The 25,292-nt window shown below is 40.7% G+C and overlaps 1 protein-coding gene across 1 annotated transcript in view; it reads left to right on the forward strand.

Annotated features, from left to right (window-relative positions):
• Positions 1 to 13,075, forward strand: part of ITPRID1 (ITPR interacting domain containing 1) — a gene marked incomplete at both ends in the record, with an annotated part of 46,620 nt that extends 33,545 nt beyond the window's left edge. Inside the window, 6 exons of the mRNA XM_084281625.1 lie at positions 5,003 to 5,088; positions 5,456 to 6,961; positions 10,474 to 10,601; positions 11,287 to 11,398; positions 11,715 to 12,068; positions 13,019 to 13,075. Coding sequence (XP_084137751.1) covers positions 5,003 to 5,088; positions 5,456 to 6,961; positions 10,474 to 10,601; positions 11,287 to 11,398; positions 11,715 to 12,068; positions 13,019 to 13,075 — 2,243 coding nt within the window. The remainder of the gene's footprint in view (positions 1 to 5,002; positions 5,089 to 5,455; positions 6,962 to 10,473; positions 10,602 to 11,286; positions 11,399 to 11,714; positions 12,069 to 13,018) is intronic.
• Positions 13,076 to 25,292: the final 12,217 nt, after the last annotated feature.

Consider the following 25,292-nt stretch of genomic DNA (forward strand, 5'->3'; position numbering starts at 1 on the left):
AAGGATTAAGAAAAGACTTTCTCCTGCATTTCAGGCACTAAGTAAAATGTTTATGTCCATAGTCAACAGCCAATAATCAATACAGTTGCCTGTGAGGGAGCTACCTCCAAGTAGGGAAAGACAGCATGGTTTTGCCACATACATGGGAACCGATATGAACAGCAACATTTCTTTCCCTAAAATGCTGAAAATTGTACAAAATAATTTCTTCTGGTGCAACAAGGTTTAATGGGCTTCAGAAAATCTACTGTTCTGGGTAACAATGCCAAAAAAATGGTTCTTTGTGACTTATGTGAAATATATATTTTCAGTGGAGTTTTATTAGTCCTTATTGGCCATATAATAGAGTGTGAGACCTAAAATCAGCAGTGCCAGTCCTCTCTGAGTAGCAAGAGAGGGGAGTAAGCTGCAGCAACTCTCCCATCACAAGACAGGACCATCTGTAACTGCCATGCAGTTGATATATTCCTCTAACACACAGCCAGCTCTTACTGCAACATACTTTTTTGTAATGTTATGGGCAGGACAGTGCTGTTAAGGGTAACATACAGACCTACAATTCCCAGAGCAGGAGGGATAATATGTCCAAATGGGAAGGATATTTGTAGGTACCCAAAATAAACCCATTTCTGTTTTGTTCAGTATTGTTCAAAAACGTATTTCTGAAACAGTTTTTGTCCTATAAGACAGAAACCATTCATTTTTATCTATTTTTTATTATTTATTTATTTATTGCAATATTTTGGAGAATCAGAGCCTTCACATCTTTTACCTGCTTCTGCTAGAGCTGTAGAGCTGTGCAGCTTTGGTGCCTTTGGTATTTGATGCCTGTGTTTGAGAAGCAAAACACAGAACATAAGAAAACCTCTATTCAGTTCTGGCACTTCCATGGACGTGGTGTGACTTTCATTCATTCCACCTCTTACTTCAGTGGTACTTCCATTCAACTGTTGTTGAATTAAACTATTGTTGAATTGAAGTGTTTTGTCAAGCCCCAATCAACAAGGTATTTATGTGTGCACTAAACTCTGGGTGTGGGAACATTATGCATAGATTTAAGCCCAAATCTAGTTTTCTTGCTGAATTTAACATGAGTGTTTAAGTTGTAATGATGCTAGTGCCTTAAGCGTTTCACGTGAGAGATTGCATACTGTCTTTGCTTGTATAGCTAAGTGAAAAACTTAGACTAAGCCTTTCAGGCTTCTCTTACTTTCATGATATCTGACTACATTGTGGTGCCTCTGCATTGTTTAGTCCCATGTATATAACAGATAGTTTTAGAAATGCCTAACTACATCAAGGTCCTTCAACATTTAAATAACTACAGGGGGAAAAAAAAAAAAAAAGGCATTGCTAGGCTGCAATTGGCTGTTCTGTTATTTCCTATGACAGGATGAGTAGTCCAGATTTTAATTTGTGAATTTAAAATTCAAATTTGCACAAATGCTCTTGCCTTTGAAATTTTTGTGCCTGTGCTTCCCCAAATACTCAAATGAGGTAGAAAACAAACACTGGAGTGCACTGATCCATGTTAATGTGATTCACTAGACATACAAAAAATATAGTATGATTTATAAGCAATGCAGAAGTTCTCATAGCATCTTTCATGTTGTGAGTATTCTCCAGGCTGGAAACTAGAAAGAGGTTATGTTGTTTGCAGCCAAGTCCACATAAAACCAGCTGCAGAGTCTTCAGAGGAACCCAGAACTGCACTCCAGCACTTATTTTTTTTTATTAATTAGGGAATATTCTTTCATTAGTGGTAAACCTAGAAGCCCAGTAGGTTCAGAAAGATCCTGCATGGAAGGCTGGTGAAAACGGAAGCCACTGTATCTGCATGCCAATAAGGGGAGAGAGAAAGTCTCTTAATGAAATTGGATTGATCAAGTAAATGGTTGGAAAGCTGTGGGACCTTTGAGGTTTGGAAGGCATGTACTTTCTTATGTGGTACAGAATGAAGCAGCAACCTGATTAGTAAGTTCCTCTAACCTATTTTTATTTAAAATTCAGGCAGAACAGAAATGGAATGCAGGAGCTAAACTATCCCAGTTCAATTAGCACAGAAAGGCGAAGAGCCAAGGTTTTCCTCACCAAGGTCTTCAGGGGCAATTCTCAGGTTTCCTCTTTCCAGCATAGCCAGATGTATTCTCCACACAGGGCCCAGAGTTGTAATTTTTATCTCATAGTTGAATACTGGTCTGCGTCTGTACTTCTCCAAACATACTTTATCTTTCCTTTGTGTGATGCTCTGCATGTATTTGCAGAATCTCTACAGGTTTGGGTGTCTCCACACACTAGGAGAACTGAGTGGAACTACATGAATAATGGATAATTTGGTTCACTGGATGAACCAAATGATTGGGGAAAAATGTGGTTTAGGTAGACTGGAATTAAAAACATGTTTTGCTTAATGTTCAGGTGATTTAACCCATTTTTTTTCACCTTTCTACTTTAAATTAAAAAATGAAGTTACTCTCAGAAAAAAATAAAAATAAAAATAAAGGTATATTTGAAAGAGAAAGGAACATTTTAAAAATGCCAAAGTATACCATGCAAATTTTGCTGATCCTTCCTACTGTCTTTTTGGTCAACTTGTATCCTTCCTAAAGATGCTCTTCCTGTTGTTGAAAGACTTAGTTCATTTAAAAATAAGGAATTGTTGCTTCTAAGCAGTGAGAGTTTTTTAGATGCTAGCAACAGCATACGGTCTGGATGTTTTCAGAAAAGATGATATTTATAGGAATTTGTCCTGGGAGACCTAGCAGAAACTTGGGCTTATAGCTATCCTCACCAGGTACTACAGCCTGCCAAGAAAAACTGTACTGTTACCATTGGCAAACTATTAACTTTCACAAAGAGGGAAACTGTTCCTTCTCAGGACAGCACTAGCCATGCTCTAATTTTCAGCCTCACTTACTCCCTCCCTGCTTGGGACACTAAGTTGAAACGAAGTGATAGATTGGCCCAGTCCTCATCCAAAGCATGGTTTCCTCAGTACACAAATGCTGCCTTCCTCTCACAAATGCTGAAAATATTACTTGACTCTGGTATACAGACTTTAAACCAGACATAGTTTACTTGACTCTCATATATAGACATTAAAACTGAGCTGCCTCAATTTGAAAAGGATGTCATGTTTAATCTAGTTTCTACACATCCCCAGCCTGCAGCATGACCTTTCTTCCCAACACGGCACTGCTTCACATTTCTCCCGGGAGCATGCTTGAAGTCTTGAAGACTTGAAGTCTTTGTGGGAGCACTATGACAATCTTCATAGCTTTTCACTTCTCCTTGAATTGGAGGATTGTATTTGTTTTCACTACGTCTTATTTTAAATTCAGACTTCAGTGGAAATCACTGAAACTTTCACTGGCTTTGAATAAAGTGTTCCAGAATCAGAGAAAAATCTCATCTTTTAAAAACTCCTTATCTCCACCTGCATGCATAGCTTAGATATGGCCTGGCACATTTGATAGGATCTCACATGTCGGTGTGGGATGTAATGATTAAATTAGGCGCCTGAATGTACTTGGAAAAGATCTGCAGCACAGATCCTCAAAGACTTCACTTTACATAGATTAAATGGGGAATTTAAGTCTTTACGCTGGAAATATTAGTTAACTACACATCTAACATGTAGGTAGGTGCAAATTAGATGCCTAACTCAGATGAAGGTGATTTCACCTTCAGCGGTTTGACTGAATTGTGCTTAAGATGGTTCTCATTCAACCATGAATTTATTTTCTCTTGGAAGTTTCTATTTTGCTTACATAAAAATTGTAGAAACTGGATTCATACTCAGAATGGTCATTAGGTCCTGTTACATAACCATTTTTTAAATACAGAGACAGACTTTCAGAGTGGTTTGAGCCTTGGTTTATGTATATACCTTGAATGTTATTTAGTGAGAGCCATGATAGCTGAGCACACCTGACACCTACTTCCAAGGGAGTTCAGGGAGACTTGTGGAGGTCTTTCTGTAGCCTAATGGCAATGATGTTAACTGTCTCTGTGGACATTTAATCCAGTCATTATGTTTCACCTTGTGACTAAAGATCAGCCCAGAGTGTACCATCACATACCTTGGGTAGTGCTCTAGCTAGTTAATGGTGTGTCTGGACAGACTGGACGGTTGCAATACATAAACGCTTTTGACTGTGTTGTTGGAACAGATGCTTTGCATTTCTTCAAGTAATGGGCCAGACCTGACTACAGCCACCTGGTCTTGACTAGGTTAGAAAGTGAATTCTAACAGCACTACTCTTCCATTAAAAGTTATGCGTGTTGTTTTTTTGTTGGTTTTTTTTTTTTTTAATTCTTTTTCTTTTTTTCTTTTTTTTTTTTCCCCCTATATGTAATTTCTAGTAGCATTTCAGCTACTTTTGTATTCTACGTGTTTCAGGATTAAAACAGGCACTAAATAAGCAGATAACGTGGTTTTCTAACTCTGCAGACTTTAAAGCATGAAGGTCAAGTTTTGTTATATCCTCTGATGGAGGGTCTTTCTCTCATGGGGCGTTGAGTTTCATAGTGGCTCAACTAAAACATTTATACTTTTCAAAAATTTTTAAGCCTTTCTACATTTTTATGTATGGAAAACTATAGGCCAGACTAACACACTGGAAGCAACAGCTGGCAAAGATGCAACGGGTAATTGAAACAGCTTCAAAAAAAAAAAGTTTAGAGAATCTGTAGAGCAGTCTCCCTGGGGGAGAAGCTGAACCACGATGTCGTTTGTGGGAAACTGCAAAGATGAGTTTTGAGACCACCCACAAAACAGGCATTTTTCAGCAACTTCGTTGCAAATTCTGTAATGTGTGAGACGGGAACCACGTATTTCTCATCTGAAATAGAAAAGTGACTGATATGCTGATGATACTAAGTGACAATGCAAGTAATTCATTTAAAAAACATAATATGTGTTTTTGGTTCTGCAGTTGCTGTCTACAAATAGATTGTATGATTTTCATTATTTGATGCCTCATCCTTTTGTTTCCCCCAGCAGAGGTGATGGTGACAAGAACAAGCAGCTGCCAATCAGACAGCAGTGGGTTCATGGAGGAGCTGCCAGAGCCCTTAGTTTTGCAAGTAAGGAATCGATCAATATTCTATATTAATCAGCAGGTCTGTGAAAACTCTGTAACCCTGGCACAAGTAACAAACAAACAAACAAATAAATAAATAATCATGGAGTCAGGAAAGCTTAATGAAAACAAATTCACCTTCCTAGAAAACCTCATAAGGCAAGAAGCATTCTCAGAGCTTTGTGCAATTCTACCACCACACTAATGCAAGATTTGCGCAAGGTTAGAGAAGAAATGAGACATGAATCTTTGACGGAACAAAGTAGTGGTTGCTAAATGAAAATGATAGTAAAACTGTAATTAAAACTGTAATATTTTTTTTTTTCTCCCCATATTTTTCCTCCCTTTTTTTCTTCTTTTATTTTCTTCAGAATGCATCTTTGTCAGGAAAGATGAATATTATTTCTGATAACTACAATGAAGAAACAGCCCTGTCACATAGGACAAAGTTTCCTATGTTAAATCAAGATTTCCAACAAAATCCAGATGATTGTGTTACTGAGGTCTTCATCACAGCTTATGAGAGCATCTTGACAGTATCTAAGCCAACAAAAGCATGCAGTGACCAGGGAGAAGAGATTAGTCTCCTGCTGACTGCAGAAAATGGTGATTATCAGGCCCGTAATGGTGAGCTACATAGTCTTGTCCAAGAAAGATTACACGATATGGACAAGAAAGAGCATAAAACTGGAAGAAAGCAACTGGAAAAAGAGGAGTGCATGAAACAGTACACTCCTTGTTTTAAGAGTGATACTCAGGATGAAGGAGATCCTATCTCCTCAAAATCTGATCATCAGTTTTGTTTCAGTACAGGACATAAAAATGCAAATATAGCCTTCACAGAACTGAGTGATACAAACCATGCAGTCATCAGTGAGGGCAAACACAGAGGCAACGATGAAGGTGAGAGGTGCCTGACTGAAAAGCACATTGGATTTGCATATCAAGAAAATGCCCATGGAAGCAGTATAGAACATGTTAAAGGACAGTGGTGGGGCCAGGAAGTGGTTGGCAAAAATGGTACCCTGCTTGCAGCGAATGAGGAGACAAATAGACAGATGCTCTGCAACTTGGATAATAATGCAAAAAATACAAGATACTTCTCTGAAAGGGGGCTCACAGAAACTCTGTGTCAGGGCATGGCAGTGCAGAGTGGGAGTAGTGCCACTTCAAGCAGCTCTTCACAAGTATCTTGCAGTCCTCTGTGCTGCCTAGCAGAAGGGCCTGGATTAAGCTCCCCTGAAGATCAACAGACTGGTAGCATAAGGGAGATGTTAGGTGCTGACAAACCTGAACAGGCAGGCACTGTCCAAAACTGCGAAATGACTCGTACTCCTCTGAAATCTGTTACTGTTCAGATGCCTTCAGGGCTGGAGTTTACTTCAAGGGTGAAGTGCAAAGGGCAAAATGCTCCTTGCATTGAAAGCCTTGCTAAGGATGACCCTGTGGACTTGTTCAGCGTATTAGCGCTCCCTGATGGTCATCATCTTGTGTGGTCAGACCCAGGGGCTTCAAAGGACGGTGTGAAGCAGACCACTGAGTCCTCCAGCCAAACTGACACCCTCACCAGGAAAACCAGGCCGCCACCACTGCTTTGTCCACCTCATAGCCACCTGACAAAATCAGCCTCTCTAGACAGCATGCTCTTTGGCAAATACAGGTTGCACCACTGGGGTGAAACCTCTGGCATCACAGGTGCACAGGGCAATCACTGCTGTTGCTGCTGCTGCTGCCACAGCTGCTGCTCAGGGACATATCCTGTGGCTGTTTCTCCCCATCGCCTTGTAGGCTGCTGCTCAAACCACGCCACCACCAAGCTGCAGCTCTTGAAGACACTGACACTCCTGCAGAAAACTGCGATGCGAAATCTTCCTCAAGTGAGTAGGTTCCTTCAAATAATAATATATAGATGGCTGACACACTTATTTGCTAAATGCGCAAGCTATCTTTATCTTTCCTCTGCTATTTTTCTTGTTTCTTTAGTGAGACATATCTTGGGAATAAAACTGAGAAAATGGGGAGGGAAAGAAGCACTCTGTTCTGGACAGACATGGCAAACATGTCTGTGTACCTTCAGTTTTGTTGGGCCGCTTACTTTCATAATGTATGTTCATCAACTCAGTCTTAAAATATTTACTGTGAACTAGGTGATAAAGTTTTCAGGTTAAGTGCAGAGAAGAAATAAGATTTGATTTAGAGAATGAGTTTCAATTAGTTTCTGTGAATCGGATGATTTACAGTACCTGAGTATTGTACTGGGTAGAAGAAGCAAGGTTATATAATTTAGTGCAATCCTCTTTTACTGAGAACTAACTTAATTTATATTATAGTGTTTGTTAAATACTGAATGTACATATTCAGATACATACCATAAGCCAAACTGATTTAAATCAAAGGGAAGAGCAACTTCTCAGAGCCTCAAGTCATTTTATCATGGTAGAGTAAGCAGTTTTCATTAAATCTAAGGCTGACCATTTGCAATAAAAAGATCAATAGTAAAAAGTCACCACATTATTATTTTTTTGGTCAGAATTGTTGAGAGGTCCCAAAAGTTGTGAAAGACTCAGGGTGTGTTGGGTAAGAAAGAAAGGAATGGAACTGAGAAGGGCTTTTATGTCCTGGGAAAAATGTAGTGCAGTATACATCCAGATTCTTTGCAGGACTTCCTGTTTTTCCTCTTTTGATGCCACATCGTTGAATATATAAATCTGCAATGTCTTGTCTTTTAACATTATATGGAAAAACATGCATTTGTTAGCTATCATGCTGTTGCCACAAGATGGCAGTGAATCAGTAACTTATGGTGGACTAGAAGCTTGTTCTCCCTGATTACTACTTAATCACTCTTCTAATAGGGGCTAGTGGTGATTTTTCTTCTGCAGTCTGTGGACAGGGAGTGTGGGAGGAAAAGGCTTTGCACCATACTGTTATCCAAGATCTGTCCTTAGGGATATGGCTTCACATCACCATCACTGTGCAATAAGAGAGTGAATATACTGAATATTAGCCACTCTGTAGATATTTCATGGGTGCATATTTTTGCTTTACACTAAAGGTAAGGTAGTTTCTACGTATTTTACTGTAAGAAGCTCTCTCAGGTTCTACCCCATTTATCAAGGGCATGCACAGGGAATGCAACCACTGTGGAGCAACTGGTAGATAGTAATGGTACCCTACTTGTACTCACTTTACTTGAAAAAATGGCCTGCCTTGGAGTGTTCCTGGGCCAGTTAGTCCCCCCCCTCCATCCCTGTTGAGATTGAACTATGAATAAATCTATGTGAACATGTGCTCTGTGATATGCCTGAACAGTCAGTGCCAGGGGAGCTGTCCTTACCTCATCCATAACATTTTCACAAACCTCGTTATACTTTTTGGATCTTTTGCATGGTGTTTTCCAGATTTCTGTTAGTCTTGAGGAATCATTTATATATAGTCCGTTGACTTCATAGTGACGTGCAGGACAGGAGCTCTTCAGTCTCATTTGGGCACACCTTTCTGATGGCTAGATATCCTGATCTCTAGATTTGGTGGTGAGATGAAGTCCTCTTTATTATATGGGTACTGCTGACTAGCAGTACCTAGCGCTCTCATCTAGGAACAGGCAAACTTCCTGAGGATCAAGATTAAAGACTGTGGAGGGGAGCTGAGGGGGGATGAGCAATCAGCCAACACTTGATCCGAAGGTCCTCGTAACAGTTGACTGCCTCAGTGGGGTGCATGATTGTTGCCCTAACCTATAGCATTAAGAGAACCAACTGTGCTCCACATGGAGTAGACTCTTAGGAGAGCTCTGCTCCACTACAGTCATAGGACCAGCTCTGTCAAATCACTACCAATCTCTGATTAGCCCTTTCTGATGCTATCCTATGCCACTTGAAGCTAGATAGTTCATTTGCTGTTATGGGAAAGTTTATCCCTGGGTTCATACACATCAAGAGCGTGCCTGTTGAAATGGAGATTGAGGATGAGGTTTATCAAATGCATGGGGAGCATCTTTTGCTCTCGAGCTGAAGCTGTTCCTTCAGCAGGGCTGACTTCCTCATGTTTCAGGCCTTGGTGGGCCTGAGGGACACATTCAAGCATACAAAAATGAAGAGATCTTCAAAGGCTGTGATTCCAGGGATTCAAAGAGATCAAGCATTGCCACACTTTGTAGACATGACTCTTGCTCTTGGTCAGTTATGGTAGTCAGCAGTGGAGTGCAGGTTCCTACACTATCTTCCCATGATTTGCTAGAGACTAAAATCTGCCAAAGCAAGAACATGCTGAACTCCTTCTTGCACTCTGAGCAATTTAAGATGTAATAGGGACATGCCTTCAGAAGGCAGGTGGTACTGTCTCCAAAATCACTTTGATGATGCTGTCTGCATTACTTCCTTTAATGAAGTGTTAAAAGTCTAAAAGTCAAGGAAAAGTATGTAATATGTCTAGAAACTTAGACATCTATGGACTCTAGCAGCAGGATTTATTTTGATGTTACTAGCAGGTTGCACTTATATTATTCCTTTGCTCCAAAGTAGTAATGGGAAAATCTTAACGATTTTTTTCTATACTATCGCTACTCATTCATCTGATCTTCTTTGAGACATTTCTGGTGTAGATGTTTACATCAGAGTAGATGTAAGTGATTAGTCATACTAGATTCCTTCTCTCAGTCAAAAAAAAAAAAAAATAATGGTGACGTTTAATGATTCTATGATTTATGGCATAGATCCTCTGACATGTTATGGGTGTCTAATTTTGAAACAGAACAATTGCTCTGTCACCGTACTTGGATGTTTATCTGTTATGGTAAATGTCTGCACTTCGTTAGATAAATCCAATTCAAGCTGTCTAACGGGTAATAGATGAGAAATTATCAGAAACTTAGCAGAACCTGTCATGAAAGACATTTGTACCTCTCATAGTACTTATATTTCTTCACTCTCATGCTTACTCTCCTTCTCCCTCTTCCTAGTTCTCTTTTTCAAAACAGTTTCTAACTTTCAGTGGACAGTAATTTCTCATTAATTCATAGTAACTCATCCTGCTGGAAGATAGTATCTGATGACAGCATAATATCAGGATTTGTCGCATTTTGCCAGATTTTTGATCAAAGTCCATTTCCCACTTCCGTGGCAAAAATGAAATTCCCATTGACTTGACTAGTGCCACATCATCCTACATCATTTAGGAAACAAGGTGGTGACTGGGATGCGAGTGATGCACCCAGCACAAACACACTTGAAGTGCCATCTGGACTTTCATGGCAGCTGCTCACAGAGCCCCTGTTGTGCAGTTAAGAGATGGGCCCATGTCCTTTGCACTGTTAGCTTCAAATGCACTTGCCATGGAGGCACTCAAAGAAAAGTAGTAAAGTGGGGTGTCTTCTTGCTTTTCTATGCAGTGTACCCTCCAGGAAATAGATCTGATGAAGATCTCCTGCCAGCACTTCCGTGAGAAGCTGGATGAGATTGAACAGCATCTGACTGAACAGCAGGCACTGCTTTCTGATGTTATGCCTGATGAAGGAAGGTAAAGGCAGCCCCACACACTTACTTAAATCCAAAGCTAGCACCAGCAACAGCCCATGGGCACTTACAGTCTGTCTGGACACTTGTGTTACCATTACTGGTCAGTGAGTTACAGCCGTAGGCATCCTGAAAGTGGAAAAGTATTGTGATTTTTGCTTAGAAGAAAGTCCAGCTACTCTCCATACTGTTCAATCATGTATTATGAAGGGGAAAATTGCCCTATAAATGTAGACTAGATTTTTAGTGTGGAATTACTGTATTTTAATAGTAATAGGAATCCAGGAATAGGTATCAGTTAGCTCATCATGGATTCTGCCCACGTTCACAGTGATTATTGAGAAGCCTCATTTATACAAAAAGTTCGTAGGGGCTTCTAGTCTTGAGCTGCATGAAAGTAGGACATTTATGTAGTCTTTGTGATAGTAATATATCAGAACTGATGAACCTGCCCAGACTCAAGCCCACTCTACAAATGCAACATGCTTAATTTTGCAAGTGGGATAACTGAAGACCTGGAGTTGAGTGGGCAATATTTTTTATTTTTTATATAATTTTTTGTAAGTTATTCCATGATCATGGGTAGAAATCAGATGGCAACAGTGTGTGATACAGGCATTATGGTGGGGCTGAGGAAGAGGAGCGTGCTCATTGCCCATTCAAGTGTGCTTTCACTTCTGACCCTGCAGGGAGGAAAGCAGAAACCTGCAACTCCTACAGCAGGCCATTCGTCAGGAGGTGGCAGAGCTGGAATTTCAGCTGAATGATCGAACTTGCCAAGTCAGAGAGGGCATCCTGATGGTATGTTGCACAAGCCACCACTCTGGGTCTTGTGGGAAGTTTTTCTGACAAGCTTGGGTTAGAGGGTAAAGACTGTAATGGCCACTGATAGAAGTCCTTTTGCAGATTTTACATTAGATATATCTGTTGGAATAAAATGTCCTCTAGGCCTTTCTCCTCCTTTTTGTGGCAATGTCTCATTTGCCAAACATAGCATATCTTCTTCAGACCAAGCATAAGAAGCAGGCATGCTTCATATACTCTTGTGTATCCTGCTTGATTCCTTCTATTATATTTTTATTACTGCAATATGCTTTTCCTTCTATTTTCTCTGCAGCAGCTGGACCAATTACTGGTAGAACAATCCCATCTGTTTTCTGAGCTTGGACTCTCTAATTGGAAGGGAGAAAGAAATGCCCAGAATAAACAAGCACTTCCAGATGCTGCTGACATTGTGCATCCTAGAAGTGGGTGCTCAAAAATGGTACTTCAAGGAGCTCCTAGCAAAAACATCACAGCAGCAGGCTCTCTATCTGCCCTGCAGCCAGGGGCGCCCTTGGCACCATTTTCTACCAAGACAGTGCCTAAGCTGAATTCAGGTGAGTCTGACCCACAGGAACCCTCCACCAGCAAAAAGGAAATAAAAGGACCTCCCCAAGCAAAAATGGACTTTAAGACCTTTATACACAATGTAAGAAGCTGCTTTAGTCTCAGCCTCAAAGTTTTAAGTGGAAGGGATTGCTGACTCACAATGCAGTTGAGCTATGCAGTGCCTTGTTGCCGCAGCCTAGATCAGGACACTTTCCTGCTAAACGGTGTGTTCATCCCAAGGGACAGAGCCTGTGCTTCAGGGCACTGTCAGCCTGCACAGACAGCACAGGAACAGGCTGGGACTGGACCTGCCTTGCTATTTCTCTCTAAGCTGTGGCAATGACCCAGATGCTCCAGAGAGAAGCATATATAAATACGTACATGATGTCTGCTAGGCTTGCTTGAACTCTGGATGCAACTGTTCAACTAATTGGTATATTCAAACCTCTCACATAGTGTGAAATTAGTAATTTATGGCTTCAGTTTGCAAAGCCAATTACCTGGTTTTACAAGGGCAGTAAAGGCAGTGAAACGGAAGGTTTGTTGTTTTTCCAAAGAAATTTAAAGTCAGCATTTCTGACAGATCTGATCTCACAATGTAATCATAAAAAAAAAAAAAAAAAAAAAAAAAAGTTTGCTTGCCTTTCTGTTTATTAAATATTTCTAGCTAATTTCTTATCTGCCTTACACTTTGATGATCTGTTTTATCTCAACATGTGTCCCAATTTTTAAAGTAATGAGCATTCTTTTAAGTGAACAGTTAGGGTCAAATTTTGCATAACATTCATATAAACAGTTGGAAAGAATACTCTGTACTGTAATATTACACTGCTTTCCTGATTTATGCTGATATTGCTATTGGTATTACCAAGCAGAATCAGATTCCTTTGCACACAAATCAAAGAATGAGAACCATAGACAGTAAGGAGCAAAGAACTGAAATTTATTTGATATCAGGTTTTGTCATCCTTTTGTACCCATTTCCTTTTCAGAGTAATCTTGGTCATTTTCTCAACATAACACATTTCCTTTTGCTTATTTTTTTTTCAGCTGAAGAAATCTTTCAGAAGTCCTTTAGGTAATGATTCAGCAGAAGGGAAAGACTGATGGAGGACAGACTGATGGATTTTGTTATTAATAATTGTGGCCTTTCTCCTTCAATACATGGTATATCTCAGAAGCAAATGAGCAAAACGCTGCTTTATGCAAAGTTTTGTTCACAGCAGTTTCATTTGCAATCAGGTGACTGGCCAGAAAAGCAGACATCTTCAAAGGATATTTCAAAAAGAGACACTGCATTTTGCTATTTTGTGAGTGCAAAACTTACTGTATTACTCTTGGCATGACATGGGGCTGTTCTTTGTAAAGTCATTTACAAAGAAGAGGAGAGGGCTTGTCTTAAGAAGAAACTTACAAACTTGTGGACAGCCTAGAAGGTACCTCTAGAAGCTATTCTCCTTAAACCCAGTTATTTTAACATAGTCCTTCAACCAATATTAACCCTCAGGTCCAAACTACCTTTTATAGCCAGCCCCTAGCCATCTTCTAGCTTTTAACTAGCTAGTAAAACCTAATTTGCCTCTGACTAATTTTATGAGGCTTGTATCTGTTGTCCGTATCAAATCAGGATCTCACTGACAATGTATAAAATGTTATATACCCACACTGTCAAACCATTACTGTGGATAGTCTCCTAGCTGTCCTCTTCATTTTCATGTTTGCTTCACACAAATCTAACTGAAGAAAAAAAAAAGTTAAAAATAAAAATCACGGGATTATAAACCTTCAGTCAGAATCCTGGTTCAGTTTTCTGGGGAGTGCTCAGAACTTGGATTCATGCAGAAGAAAAAGAAACCCCCAAACCAACAAACAAAACAACAAACAAACAAACAAAAAAACACTAGAAAAGACCTCTCTGGTTTGGAGTTTAGCAAAGAAATCCAACTAGCTCATTTTCAAAGCAGTTTGTTCTACTGCTTTCAATTTAGCCCTTCCTGGGCTGTGAGACATCCTACTGGCTTGTTTGTTTAATGCTCTGGGGGGATCTTAGATGTCATTTAGACTTTGGTGTTGCAAATCACAGTTCTGCAAAGGTGCAAATAGAAGTAGCATTTGCACATGTTTAAGGAGAAAATGGAGTCAAACATGCTGAGCAGCCTGGAGGCTCCCTGCACCTCGATGTTTCCACAGATGTTCAGGGCAATAAAATGATTGGGGGAGAGGTACATAACACAGGAACCGACAAGATCCCCCACAGCCTGCTGGGCCATGAATTTTGCTAGTTGAAATTTGCCCCTTTCTTGAGACCCCGCATGGGATTTGTACACCACTTCCACACTATCAAGTGTTTAAGAGTTTATATATCAAGATTTGTGACTTTGAAGCTGCAGGGATTAATCTTGACAGCAAGCGGCATGCAAACAGGACCAAAATAACCTTCATCTCCAGTACCTTATGAACTTCAATTGCAGATGCTGTACTTTGTGGAGTAAGGCAAATAAAGAGCAAGGTGAAGGATATACAATGATGCCAGTGCCAAAGGACTCCTGGAAGGAAGAGCAGCTAAGAATTTTCTTTTCCTTATCCACACCATAAAACAAGCTATTTTTTGAATGTGCCACTGCAGCATGTTAAGTAAAAGCTTTAAGTATGTATGTGATGCTACAGACACCGTATGCCTGTCCTATATCCTTGTGTGCAGGTGGCAGCTATTCTGGATCACGAAGATCACATGGGACCTCTGGTGCCATTCAACTTCTACCATCTGCATTCACAGCCAGGACTGAATTTGACTCCTCATAACAAAACTTTCCTGTTTGAACAGTCTGTAGGTGATTTGTGTGTGCAGTCCAGTTCCTCACTTCACTTTAATTATAATCTCATACAAGCTGTGGAGGGGATTGGGTTCACCATATGCAACACTCAGACATCCATAAATACAATGGTTAAGCTATAACCTCATAGCAATAAAAAACATACGAAGCAAGGGGAAGGGGTAAAATCTTCTGATTTATGGTGGAGTACAATTTCATAAGTCCTCCAACCATATTACAAGGATGTCTGGATTGAGTCTCAGTGCTGCTGTTGAAGATGCAAGACCAAAAAAAATCATGCAGTCGTTTTGTGATTAGGAAAGCCTGGAGTGGTACTGGTGACTGTAGCAACCCAGCTGTGTACCTTCTTTTCCTTCCACACACAGTGTTACCAGTCTTTTAAATGCTATCTTTTATTTCCCCTCAGGGCAGGGGAAATATTTACTCATAAGTAAATATGATGGGATTCTTAATGATAACTTCACAGAATTAATGGAATAATCACACAGAATCACAGAATTTCTAGGTTGGAAGAGACCTCAAGGTCATCGAGTCCAACCTCCAACCTAACGCTAACAGCCCTCCACTAAACCATATCCCTAAGCTCTACATCTAAACGTCTTTTGAAGACTTCCAGGGATGGAATATAATATATCTGATTGAGAAACATAATTGCTCTAGCTAGCTAAAACCATAGCTTGCAGGCTTACAAGGCATCAGGTCATACCTCAAGGGGGACTACATTCCTTGTGAAAGCATTAGTGCTAACTAGTTCACAAGTCTGAAATCTGAAGAAAACTGACTTTGTCACACTTCAATGTTTCTGGGAAAAAAAAAAAAAGTAAAAGAAAATAGGTGGAGAAATGGCAGTCATGGCAGTATTTGAACTAAAGACTGTTGTCCTCCTTATTCCAGCACTCAGAACTGACATGGGCTGAACCAATGGCTCTGTTTCATGAGACTGTCAAGGCCCCACAGATGTTCATGCAATATTGTTCAGATCTGCTATGGAAAAGTTATGCATAGGGGTGGACACTGCTGTTTTATAGTGGTACTGATTCTCCCTGCTCCAGCCCTCTTTCAGCATCTTTCACCTTCAAGAATCATAAGACTGCAACCTCAAATTCTTGTAACTCCATGTTAAGGGCTCAGTACCTGTGCCCTGGTAACAATTTCTGGAGTATGAGGTCCACATGCTGTCTCACCAAAGCATGTGAGAGGAAACAAATTAGGAAGGCCAGGGGAGATCAGTAGAAAATAAAATTATAATAGTAAAAAAGGAAAGGAAAAAAAAAGATTCCCTAAAAAAAGCTAGAAAAATAAAAAAACTAATGATTTCTTTTGCTCACTGTAGTTCAGCACCATTAGTGTCACTTGGATTTTATTTTTTTGTCATTGTCTTTTGCCTTCATTGGTTTTCCCTGATGCCCCATAAATCTTTAAACCCTGAAGCTAAAAGAGGCTGCATTGTGCACCAGCTTTAATATTGATTTTGCTAGAGAGTATAAAATCTAGAGGGATAATAAGGAAATCCATCTAAGGTACCCTGCCACGGGCTCCCATTAGTCGCTTTACCAGGCATCAATTCAATAAACCCTCGAGAGCAGCACATGAATAAACATCAGAGCCTCCCTGGCATATTAATGCATCAGTTGCCTAATTGTCAATGCTGCCAACAGACTCCAAGAAAATATGTATCTTGGGAACTCAGTCCCTTTCAACTTCAAGTCCGACATAGGTTTGACACCAGCTTAGGAGAAGGCCGGGCTCAGGAGAGGGGTATGACAGCCAAATAGCAGGGGACGGCTGCTTTTGGTGTGGTGCTGACCTTCTGCTGGATGCAAAGCTCAGCTTACATCTGCTGTCTCCATGCTGCACGTTGATGAGGTGCCCCAGGTCAGGCCCATGACTTTCTCCATGGAGGACTGGAGTTAGTATTTGAAAAAAAAATCTCAAATCTTGACCTGAGTAAACTTGTTCTGAGATGCTTGATATGAAAGCCTTTCTCCTCCAGGGCTACCAGTCAGCCTAGGTGGCAGGAACCCTGAGTCCTATTCCTGGCTTTTCCGTGTGTTCCCTGTGTGACTCATGTCTTTATCCCATGGGGACCCTTCTTCCATATCGCCTTCTTTCTGTTTCATCTAATGAGGTTTTAAATTGCTCTCAGAGAAGTTACTCTTTCATACTCTGTTCTTACAGAGCTGGGCACGGTCGGGACCCAATATCAGTTGGAACCTCTACTTGCTGCTAGGGTGATAATTTTATGAGCAGGGTTTCATTAAGATCCATTGCTACTTAAGAAACAGCTGCAGTGTCACTTTATAAGGCTGTTGACTGTTTTAACTCCCCCTGCTCCAGAAACAAGGTTTTGATCTTCCTTGTAGAAATGAATATGGACAAAAGAGGATGAAGCATGAACAAAAAGGCAATTTTCTTATCAAATGGGAAAACTCAGAACCTGAGACTTCCAGGAATTAAAAGAACATGAAACAATGCTATTCTCACTTCGCTGGAGAAGTGTGTTTGAATTCATCCATCTTCATTTCATTCTTTTCCATTGTCTTTCCATGGGTACATCACTCACTCAATTAGCACAGTTCATAGCTAGTAAGAGGGACACAGGTGTGTCCCATTGAGGCAATTGAGCCTTAATATGGAAAACATTTATTACCATGACAAATAATGCAGAACACTGGCAGCATTTTCCTGAAATTATATTTTTCCCATTAAAATAAATGCCAGTTAGGACATTGGTGCTTATAGTTAATGACAGTCACAGAAGTAGTGAGGAGGTAAGAAGTACAAGAGACTGGAAATCAGGAGCTAATGAGTTGTTTGTTTGTTTGTTTGTTTCCCACCTTTTATCCTAAGAGAGCGTGAGGGCTCCCTGGGGCCTAAGCTGAAGATACTGACACACGTATATCCCTTGCCTGTCACTGGCAAACTCTGACCATGTCACCTACAAAAGGCGTCCACAAATACACACAGAGGTGAAATGTTCCCCCTCTTCTGTGCTCTCTTCCTGGCCAGCTGCCTCCAAGAATGGCTGCAGCAAGCATTTAGCAGAGGGATTTCAGAGGAAGCAAGCATCTGCCAAGGGTGGCAGGCTGCCTGGGGTCCCAAAACAGAGCAGGGTGAAGGTCCTCTCTTCCAGAGGGATGGTGAAAAAAGGTGCAGTGCCCATTTCAAGATTCCCATACCTCATCCCATTTCAATTTCACCTAACAGCTTTTGGGGAGAAATCATTTTACATCAGTTCCCAGTCTATCAAAAGAGGACAGTAAGATATACCTCTGACAACATGTAAAGATTCCTTTCCAACAAGTGAAGCTATTGCAGCCCTATTGTGAAGCAAGGTGTGGGGGGAAAATGTCTGCACTTAAGTATCATCCTGCTGGTGATTCAGTTTTTAAAGGTCACCTAGACATTCCAGAAGATTTTCTAAGCTACTAACAGAAAGAAAATTTACGTGGAGAAAGGAATACTTTTTTTTTTTTTTTTTTTTTAAACAATTGCTTAAGGAAAAATAAATAAATAAATATAAATAAATAAAAATCTAATTACTTGAAAACTAGGATTTATTGTATCAGTGATGCTTTTGCAATGTCCTGCACAGGGGCTCTGATGTCCTTAATTTTTGACCTACAAGGAGTAGCAATAACAAGGAAACTCATGGCACCAGGAGAGCTGTTCCAGATCTAGCACTGCTCTAATCAGAGCAGGACACACTGGAAGCAGGGTAGCTCTGACTCCTCTCATGCTTGTCCCATTTAACAAATAGAGAAGTGGAAGCAAGGGCACCTGAGTCATCCCAAACCGGGCCAGGTACATGCGAGAGATGCCTTTCTTGGGTCTGGTTTTCCTGCCAAGCTAACTCATGGAGGAGTCTGTGTTTGTGTAGCTTGGGGTGGAGGGGAGCTGGAGTGAGATGTCCAGGGAAACTTGGAGCAGCTGGTGCCAAAGAAATCTGAATCTGGGAGATAAAGTAACAGCCTTGTGTCAGCTGGGTGTATCCAGCTGTTTTCTAGCAAGCCCATCTTCAGAGACAGGTACCACAGAGCAGTTGGTACCAGTTGCATGCAGCAGCTCTGCTGACTGACACCCAGGCACGAAGTGAGTGAGGAGGCTTGTGAGCAGCACAGTGGAAATTTGGCTGTGGATGGGGAAAAAGAATCTGAAAACTAGGTGTAGGCACAGATAGACATGGAGAAAGAGTGATAGTCAACTATTCTTTGTAGGTATAAAGAAAATGAGAGACAAGGAGCTACAAAAAGCAGGGATGAAGCAGGCTAACATGAGTAGTTCATTTATTTAAAGGTAGCCCAAAATGGTTGGGTCCAGTACAAAGAGGTCCTTCAGTTAAATAATTGAGCTGACAGTCCTCATGCAGAAGCCTAGGGAAAGAAATTTACTTGTTATTCTTCCCAAGGTCACTTATGAACACTTCAGGACCTCAGACAAGTAAGGGATTTAGGGACAAGGGGTAGGTAAAGACACAGCACAAACAAATAGTAAGTTTAAGGCTCTCCAAGCCCTTGATACAGCATCCAGTGGTTAAGGACACAAGAAATGGGCTACAGAACCAAATCATCTGCAGCAAGACTCTAGCTTTGGTAGAGAAACTCTTAAATATTTTTGTGGGGAGAACCTAGATAGTTTTTGTTTGCTTGTTTTACTCTCCTCTCATGGCACCAGCAGCCACAAAGGTTAGATAATAGACATTAGCTTGTATTTTTCTGCCTATCTCTGTTAGCAGCTGTTAGTGTTACGGAATCACAGGAGCACATGTTGAAAAGGACCCCATGAGACCATCTAATCCAACATCCCACTCAAAGAGGGCCTATCCTGCCTCCTTCTCCATCAATGTGTTTAATCCTTTTGTACCTTCCCACCATGACCTTCCACTGCTTCCTGTGAAAATGAATTTCAGAAATTCACTACTTATGCAAACTTTTCTACCTGTTTGAAAGCGATCTGTTTCAACAGATCTGTCAATGAAACTGTATCTGCTACTTTTGATGAATGTCCCCTAATGTTAGAACTACAGGACTTGGTGCATAAGATGTATGCATTCATCTTTTTCCACCATTTTCCTGGTTCTGTAGACTCTAAAGAGCCTAACATCTCTGAGCTGACAAGTTCCTTTTAGTCTTTTCTCCCCGGGCAACTCCTCCATCCCCTTAATCATCTCCACCCAAGTCTAGTTGGATTCCAGAAAAAAGGTTTCCAGACTTTCAGTTTTGTGTGTTTCTCTCCAAAGCTGTTTGAAACCCCATAGAGTATCTCCTCTGATCCAATTTACAAAGTCAGCTTTATTACAGCTATTCATTCAGCTGCCACGCTCCAATCTCACAGGAAAGAGCTGAGTCCGAAGTTGTTACCCTCTTCTATCAGAAATATCATGGAAGAGAGCTACATGTGCTTATGAATTTTGAGCAGAACCACCACAGTCACCTCAAGCTCTTTTCTCTCTTCTGAACCTGTTCTCAGGGTGCAACCCTTACCAAATCCAAGTTTTTACCCAATTATAAATACTCCTCTAGTGCCACTGGAAGTGTTATGGGCAACCTTATGGGAAGTGTTATGGGCAATCTCCCCTCTCTTTCTCCTGTTTTCATTGTAGTCCCACGTCTTTTGTCAACATTATGTCCCTTCTTCCATGGATTATTTTTACTTGGATAAGGATAAAAGCACAGTGAGAAACAGAGAGGACTGAGGAGAAGAGCAGCAAGAGGAATGCAGAGTCAGTCAGATGAATGGCTGAAAACAGGTGGAGCTGGCAGACTGGGTTCCCGTGTTAGGGGCCATGCTTAAGAGACAAAATGACTATCAGGAAAGAGGTTCAGTCTTTCCCAGGAGTGGGTCCATGGGGAAGGCAGGGACGGTCACAGACACTACTTGCCCACCTCATTCAGCTACAAGAAAACAGACACATCCATGCTGAATAAAACCCAGGGGTACATCAGCAAAGTATCAGGTCAGAATAAATTTGCAGATCCTGGCTAGGACCAGAAGATGGATAAATGATTTTTCCCATGTGCTGCGTGACCAAGTAGACACTTTTCTTTTGCTGTTTTCCCCTTAGTTTATAGTTTTGTTTCTTTTTTACTACTTTATTATTTACTTCTGCCATGGGAGATCCATTGATTTTATCATCTCATATTCAGTCTTTTTTGTGCTTTGTGTTGTAGCCAACTTGTCAGGTAAAGCTTTGGAGCTCACAAAGAGAACCTCAGAGACTCTCCACGGGAATATTTAAGCAATAGGATATGCTGGTCTTCTTCTAGGCAGCTAGCACTGTGAGATCGCAGCAAATTCAGTACAAGAGGGATGATGTTAACACAGTTAAGCATGAATTTAGACATGTCACTGCTAATCCCTAGATTAACAGGAGCGAAGGAAATGTGTCAAAATAATAAAGTACCTATTAAAAAGTCTGTAGAGATAGACACTGATCCATAGTTAGCACCGATAGATGACAGAACGTCGTCGGTGAAGCGTGAGCCGTCATCTGGCAGTGTTCTGTTCTGCGGAAACCAGCCGCGTTAGGGACTTATGTCAGACTCACTGGGGATTTCCAGACATTGGAAAGAGAAGTAAAGAAGAAAAATTGAAAGAAAAAAAAAAAAAAAAGGAAGGAGGAAGGAAGAAAGAAAGTAAGAAAAAGGAAAAACTTACCTTAATTTAAGGTCTCTGGGAGTTTCTTTTGTATTCAGTTTTTGCTAAGGGGAAGTGGTGAACCAGCAGGGCACACCTGTGAACTGTATGAAATTGATGACACAGTCACTAATGTCCTTTGGTGGAATAAATTAATTTCTGTCTTTAGATCATAAAAGGAAAGTGGAAAAGGGTCTCAGAAAAAGAGAGATAGGGACTCCAAAAGTCTAAGACAGCTGGGGCAACTCAGAGGTTATGAAAGCACAGGGCTTTTCAGGCGCTAATCCCATGCTGCTGATTTAGCATCTCAGTTAGCAGCAAGTACATGAAACTCTGGCTAGTGTTGCTTCTTAATGCTTGTTAGTGGTTATGGTTTCCAGAGTGGAAAGAAGAGCCTATGAGGTGCTTTTTAGAGACACCCTGTGATGAGCCCACTATCCCCTCTAGGGTTGTTGTGGGAGAACCAAGCTACACCAGAAAGCTGGTGATGGCTGGAGCCAGCACTTCAGCTCTGCCTGACCTCTAGATGGCACGCTTCACACCGACAACAGCTCAGAGTTCTTTAAAAAGCTTTAAAAATGAAAAATAAGGGGGGGGGGGGGGAGTGTGTGTGTGATTTTTTTTAATTGCCTTCTTGGTTTGGAGCCTTGTTCAAGATTTTCCCTACAGTCTAGGAATTTAGCTGGATGTGCCATTCTCTATCTTGTTAGGAAAGTAAGCAGCGTACATTAGTATTTGTGCTTGTGCATGAAGTACATGATAAAATTAAAGAGGACCAGATTCATTTCTCTTTGGTGTGGCACATGAAAATTCTGCTGGATACCCTCTGAATCTGTCTCTTCCAAGCATTCAATAATAAAGCATAAATTCTAAGAAATAAAAAAAAAAAATTTTTTTTTTTTCTCCCAAGCATATCCAATGAAATGTTCAAGGAGTCACATTTCTCCTTTCTCTGCAGCTGTCTTCAGATCTGCTCATATGGTTTAAAGGAAGGTTCATGTGTCCATGGGTATTTTAAGGTATAAACTTGGTATCTGATTATTGTTATAGTTTGGTTTCTTAATTATATCACTCCAAGAGAAACATTACAAGGATAAAGATTAATTGTTTTTAATGTTTCTTCATATTTGTTATGCTGCAGATAATGCTTGCTTTAAGTAAGTGGAAACAGGTGTGTAACAATTGATTAAATTAAATTAAACAAGCAAGTAGGGAATGAAATGCACATGGCTATTTTCAAGGAGAGATATTGTAAACATTAGTTAAGCAGCTGGAAATTACTAACTGCACAAAACTATTCCCTCTTCCCAATTTTATGACATGGAGGAAGTCCTGATATATTCAATCATGACATTGTTACTTATATTTTTGTAAAGTATAAAGGAAAGGTGCCCATAACTAGGCTAGAGATGACATGGATGCAGCCAGTTGACTTTTGTTATCTGTGCCCTTCTGTAGAGGGCCAAGAAGTGTGATTTAGCACCACTTTCACACAGCCTGTGGATTTCCAAATGGGAGGAAGGCTGTCTAAAGTCAATCATTTTCAGAACTAATTAGCAAAAAATAATCCTTCATTCCTGTTTTGGCTAAAATTAAGCCCTTTTATATAAATTAAGATATGACCATTACCTTTCCAATGTTGCATCACTATACAAGACTATTGCAAATTTTGTGTATATGAATAAAGAAAACTTATGAGGGGGGGAAATAGATTCACAAAATTCTCCAAAGACCTCAGAATTAATTTCTGCTTTTAGAGAGTCTCTGTTACAGTCGACCTTCTCAGTCAATAGATATGCTCCCTGCAGAAGCTCTGAAAGGCTCTTGACTTTTAGAGCTAAAAGCATCTTGATTGCTTTTTATTTAACTGCTAGCAGGAGTCAACACAGCTAAAGCAGAGCAAGAAGTTACTTTCCAATTTGTTTTGTGCAGTCCTGTGTATGGCTATATACAAAGCTCCTAGCAGCTACAAGTGTACCAGCCCACAAGAGGCAACAGAAGGGTGACATTACATTCACAGAGAATTCACAGCTGACAGTCTGATAGGAATGAGCTCCCAAATCTTCCCATGCTGGTTAAGGAATGGGTTTCACAAATGCCCCCGTATCTAGTGGAGCAATGCTTGTGCTGGCAGAGGAGGGGGAATAGGTCCTACTGCTCAGAAACCGGTGGGCAGCCCTGCCTGCTTAGCATTTGTATTCATAAAGTCTGGATCTGAGGCATATGGTAAATCATTACAACAAAATGAACTGTGGTGGAGAGGAGAGAGATGCAGTCCTCTCTTTTTGTTCATACAGGAGAAACTGAGTGAAACAGACTCAATCTCTGTCTCATGTATACCACTGCCAGCTGATCCTTATCCAAGCCTGGGCATACTTCAGCCACAGGAGTGTGGCATGTCACAGGGTCTGGCATGCAGGGTGTCTGGATGGAGGGAGCTGCTCTACCTGACATAAATAATTAGAAATTAATTGGAACTCGGCCTGGACTATGCCTGCCTTTCCCAACCCCACATCTTCCTAACTCTGGCAGCTCCCCTCCTTGCTGCCTTAACAGGGAAACTGTTGGTCCCAGTCCAGAGGGAGGGGAACTTGGAAGGGCAGCAGAGAGAACAGGGAGGAGAGGAGGGTCTCCTCTCTCTTGGCTTTGCAGGTATGCAGCTTCAGCTTTTATTTGGGGTTGTAAGGACATTAGGAGGCTTCAGGGGAAAGCTGGATTGACTGTCACTGGAGCACCTTCAACAGCGTCACACTCAGATGCTTTCCTGATATCTCTGTTTGGTCCTACTTCCTCTCCCACGATAAATATAAAAACATTTCATAGAATCACAGAATCACAGAATGGTTTGGTTAGAAGGGACCTTAAATTAATCTAGTTCCAACCCCCCTGCCATAAGCAGGGATGCCACCCACTAGATCAGGTTACCCAGGACCTTGTCCAACCTGGCCTTGAACACCTCCAGGGAACAACATCCATGACAACAGGCAACAAAGATGGGCACCCCATCATTACTCTCCACAAAATCTTCACAGAGGTTTGGTTGTGTCTGGAAGCTCATGGTGTTTGGTTTAAACATGAGTCATACCTCTAGTGGGTCAGAGCTTACTTATGTAATGAAAAGAGGGTTCGGTTCAACTTGTTCTCAAAGCCTACTTGCTGGAAGATGTGAACACCCTTTCTATCATGTTTTATGTCAATAATTTCCTGCCTGTGATGAACAAAAATAAGTTGTCTGTGATCTCATTGGACTATTATAAAAGAGAAGTAGCTTTCACCTGTCTCTGCAAATTTCCTGATATTAGGAAGGTATTGTTCAGATGTTTCATCACTGGTAAGTAGGAAACTTACTGAAGAATGGATGTTTAATTAAAATACAAGCAAAGAGGTACTTGATGATTGGGCACTGCATGAATTGAAACGGTCTTCATTAACATCACTGAGATATATACTGACCATTGAATACTGAGTACACAAACATCCCTATCTATGATATTATTCTGGCATTGTTCCCTTTGCATAACACAAGTGGGCTCTTTTCACTATGAGTATTACTTTAAAAAAGACCTTTTTCAGTGCTTTACAGGCTTAAAGTGAATATGTGCGTGATAGTCCTCAAGGGCAGAACAGTTGCCCAGATAATTCTTATGTCAAAACTCTATGCACATAATGGAAATCATATTGCGTTAGTTGATTACACCAAGCACATTTTCTGTGCATTGCAACAATGCTCCTTATTCTAATGGCTGCCTCCTTAGAAACGTCTTTCTGGTAAGGTACGGAATTTGCCTTTCTGAGACAACAGAGAGTTACATCTCCTGAGGTCCAGACTCCATTGAAGTCACTCTTCTGGGATA

Source organism: Netta rufina, assembly GCF_964035555.1.
Source record: "Netta rufina genome assembly, chromosome: 2".
Classification (NCBI taxonomy): domain Eukaryota; kingdom Metazoa; phylum Chordata; class Aves; order Anseriformes; family Anatidae; genus Netta; species Netta rufina.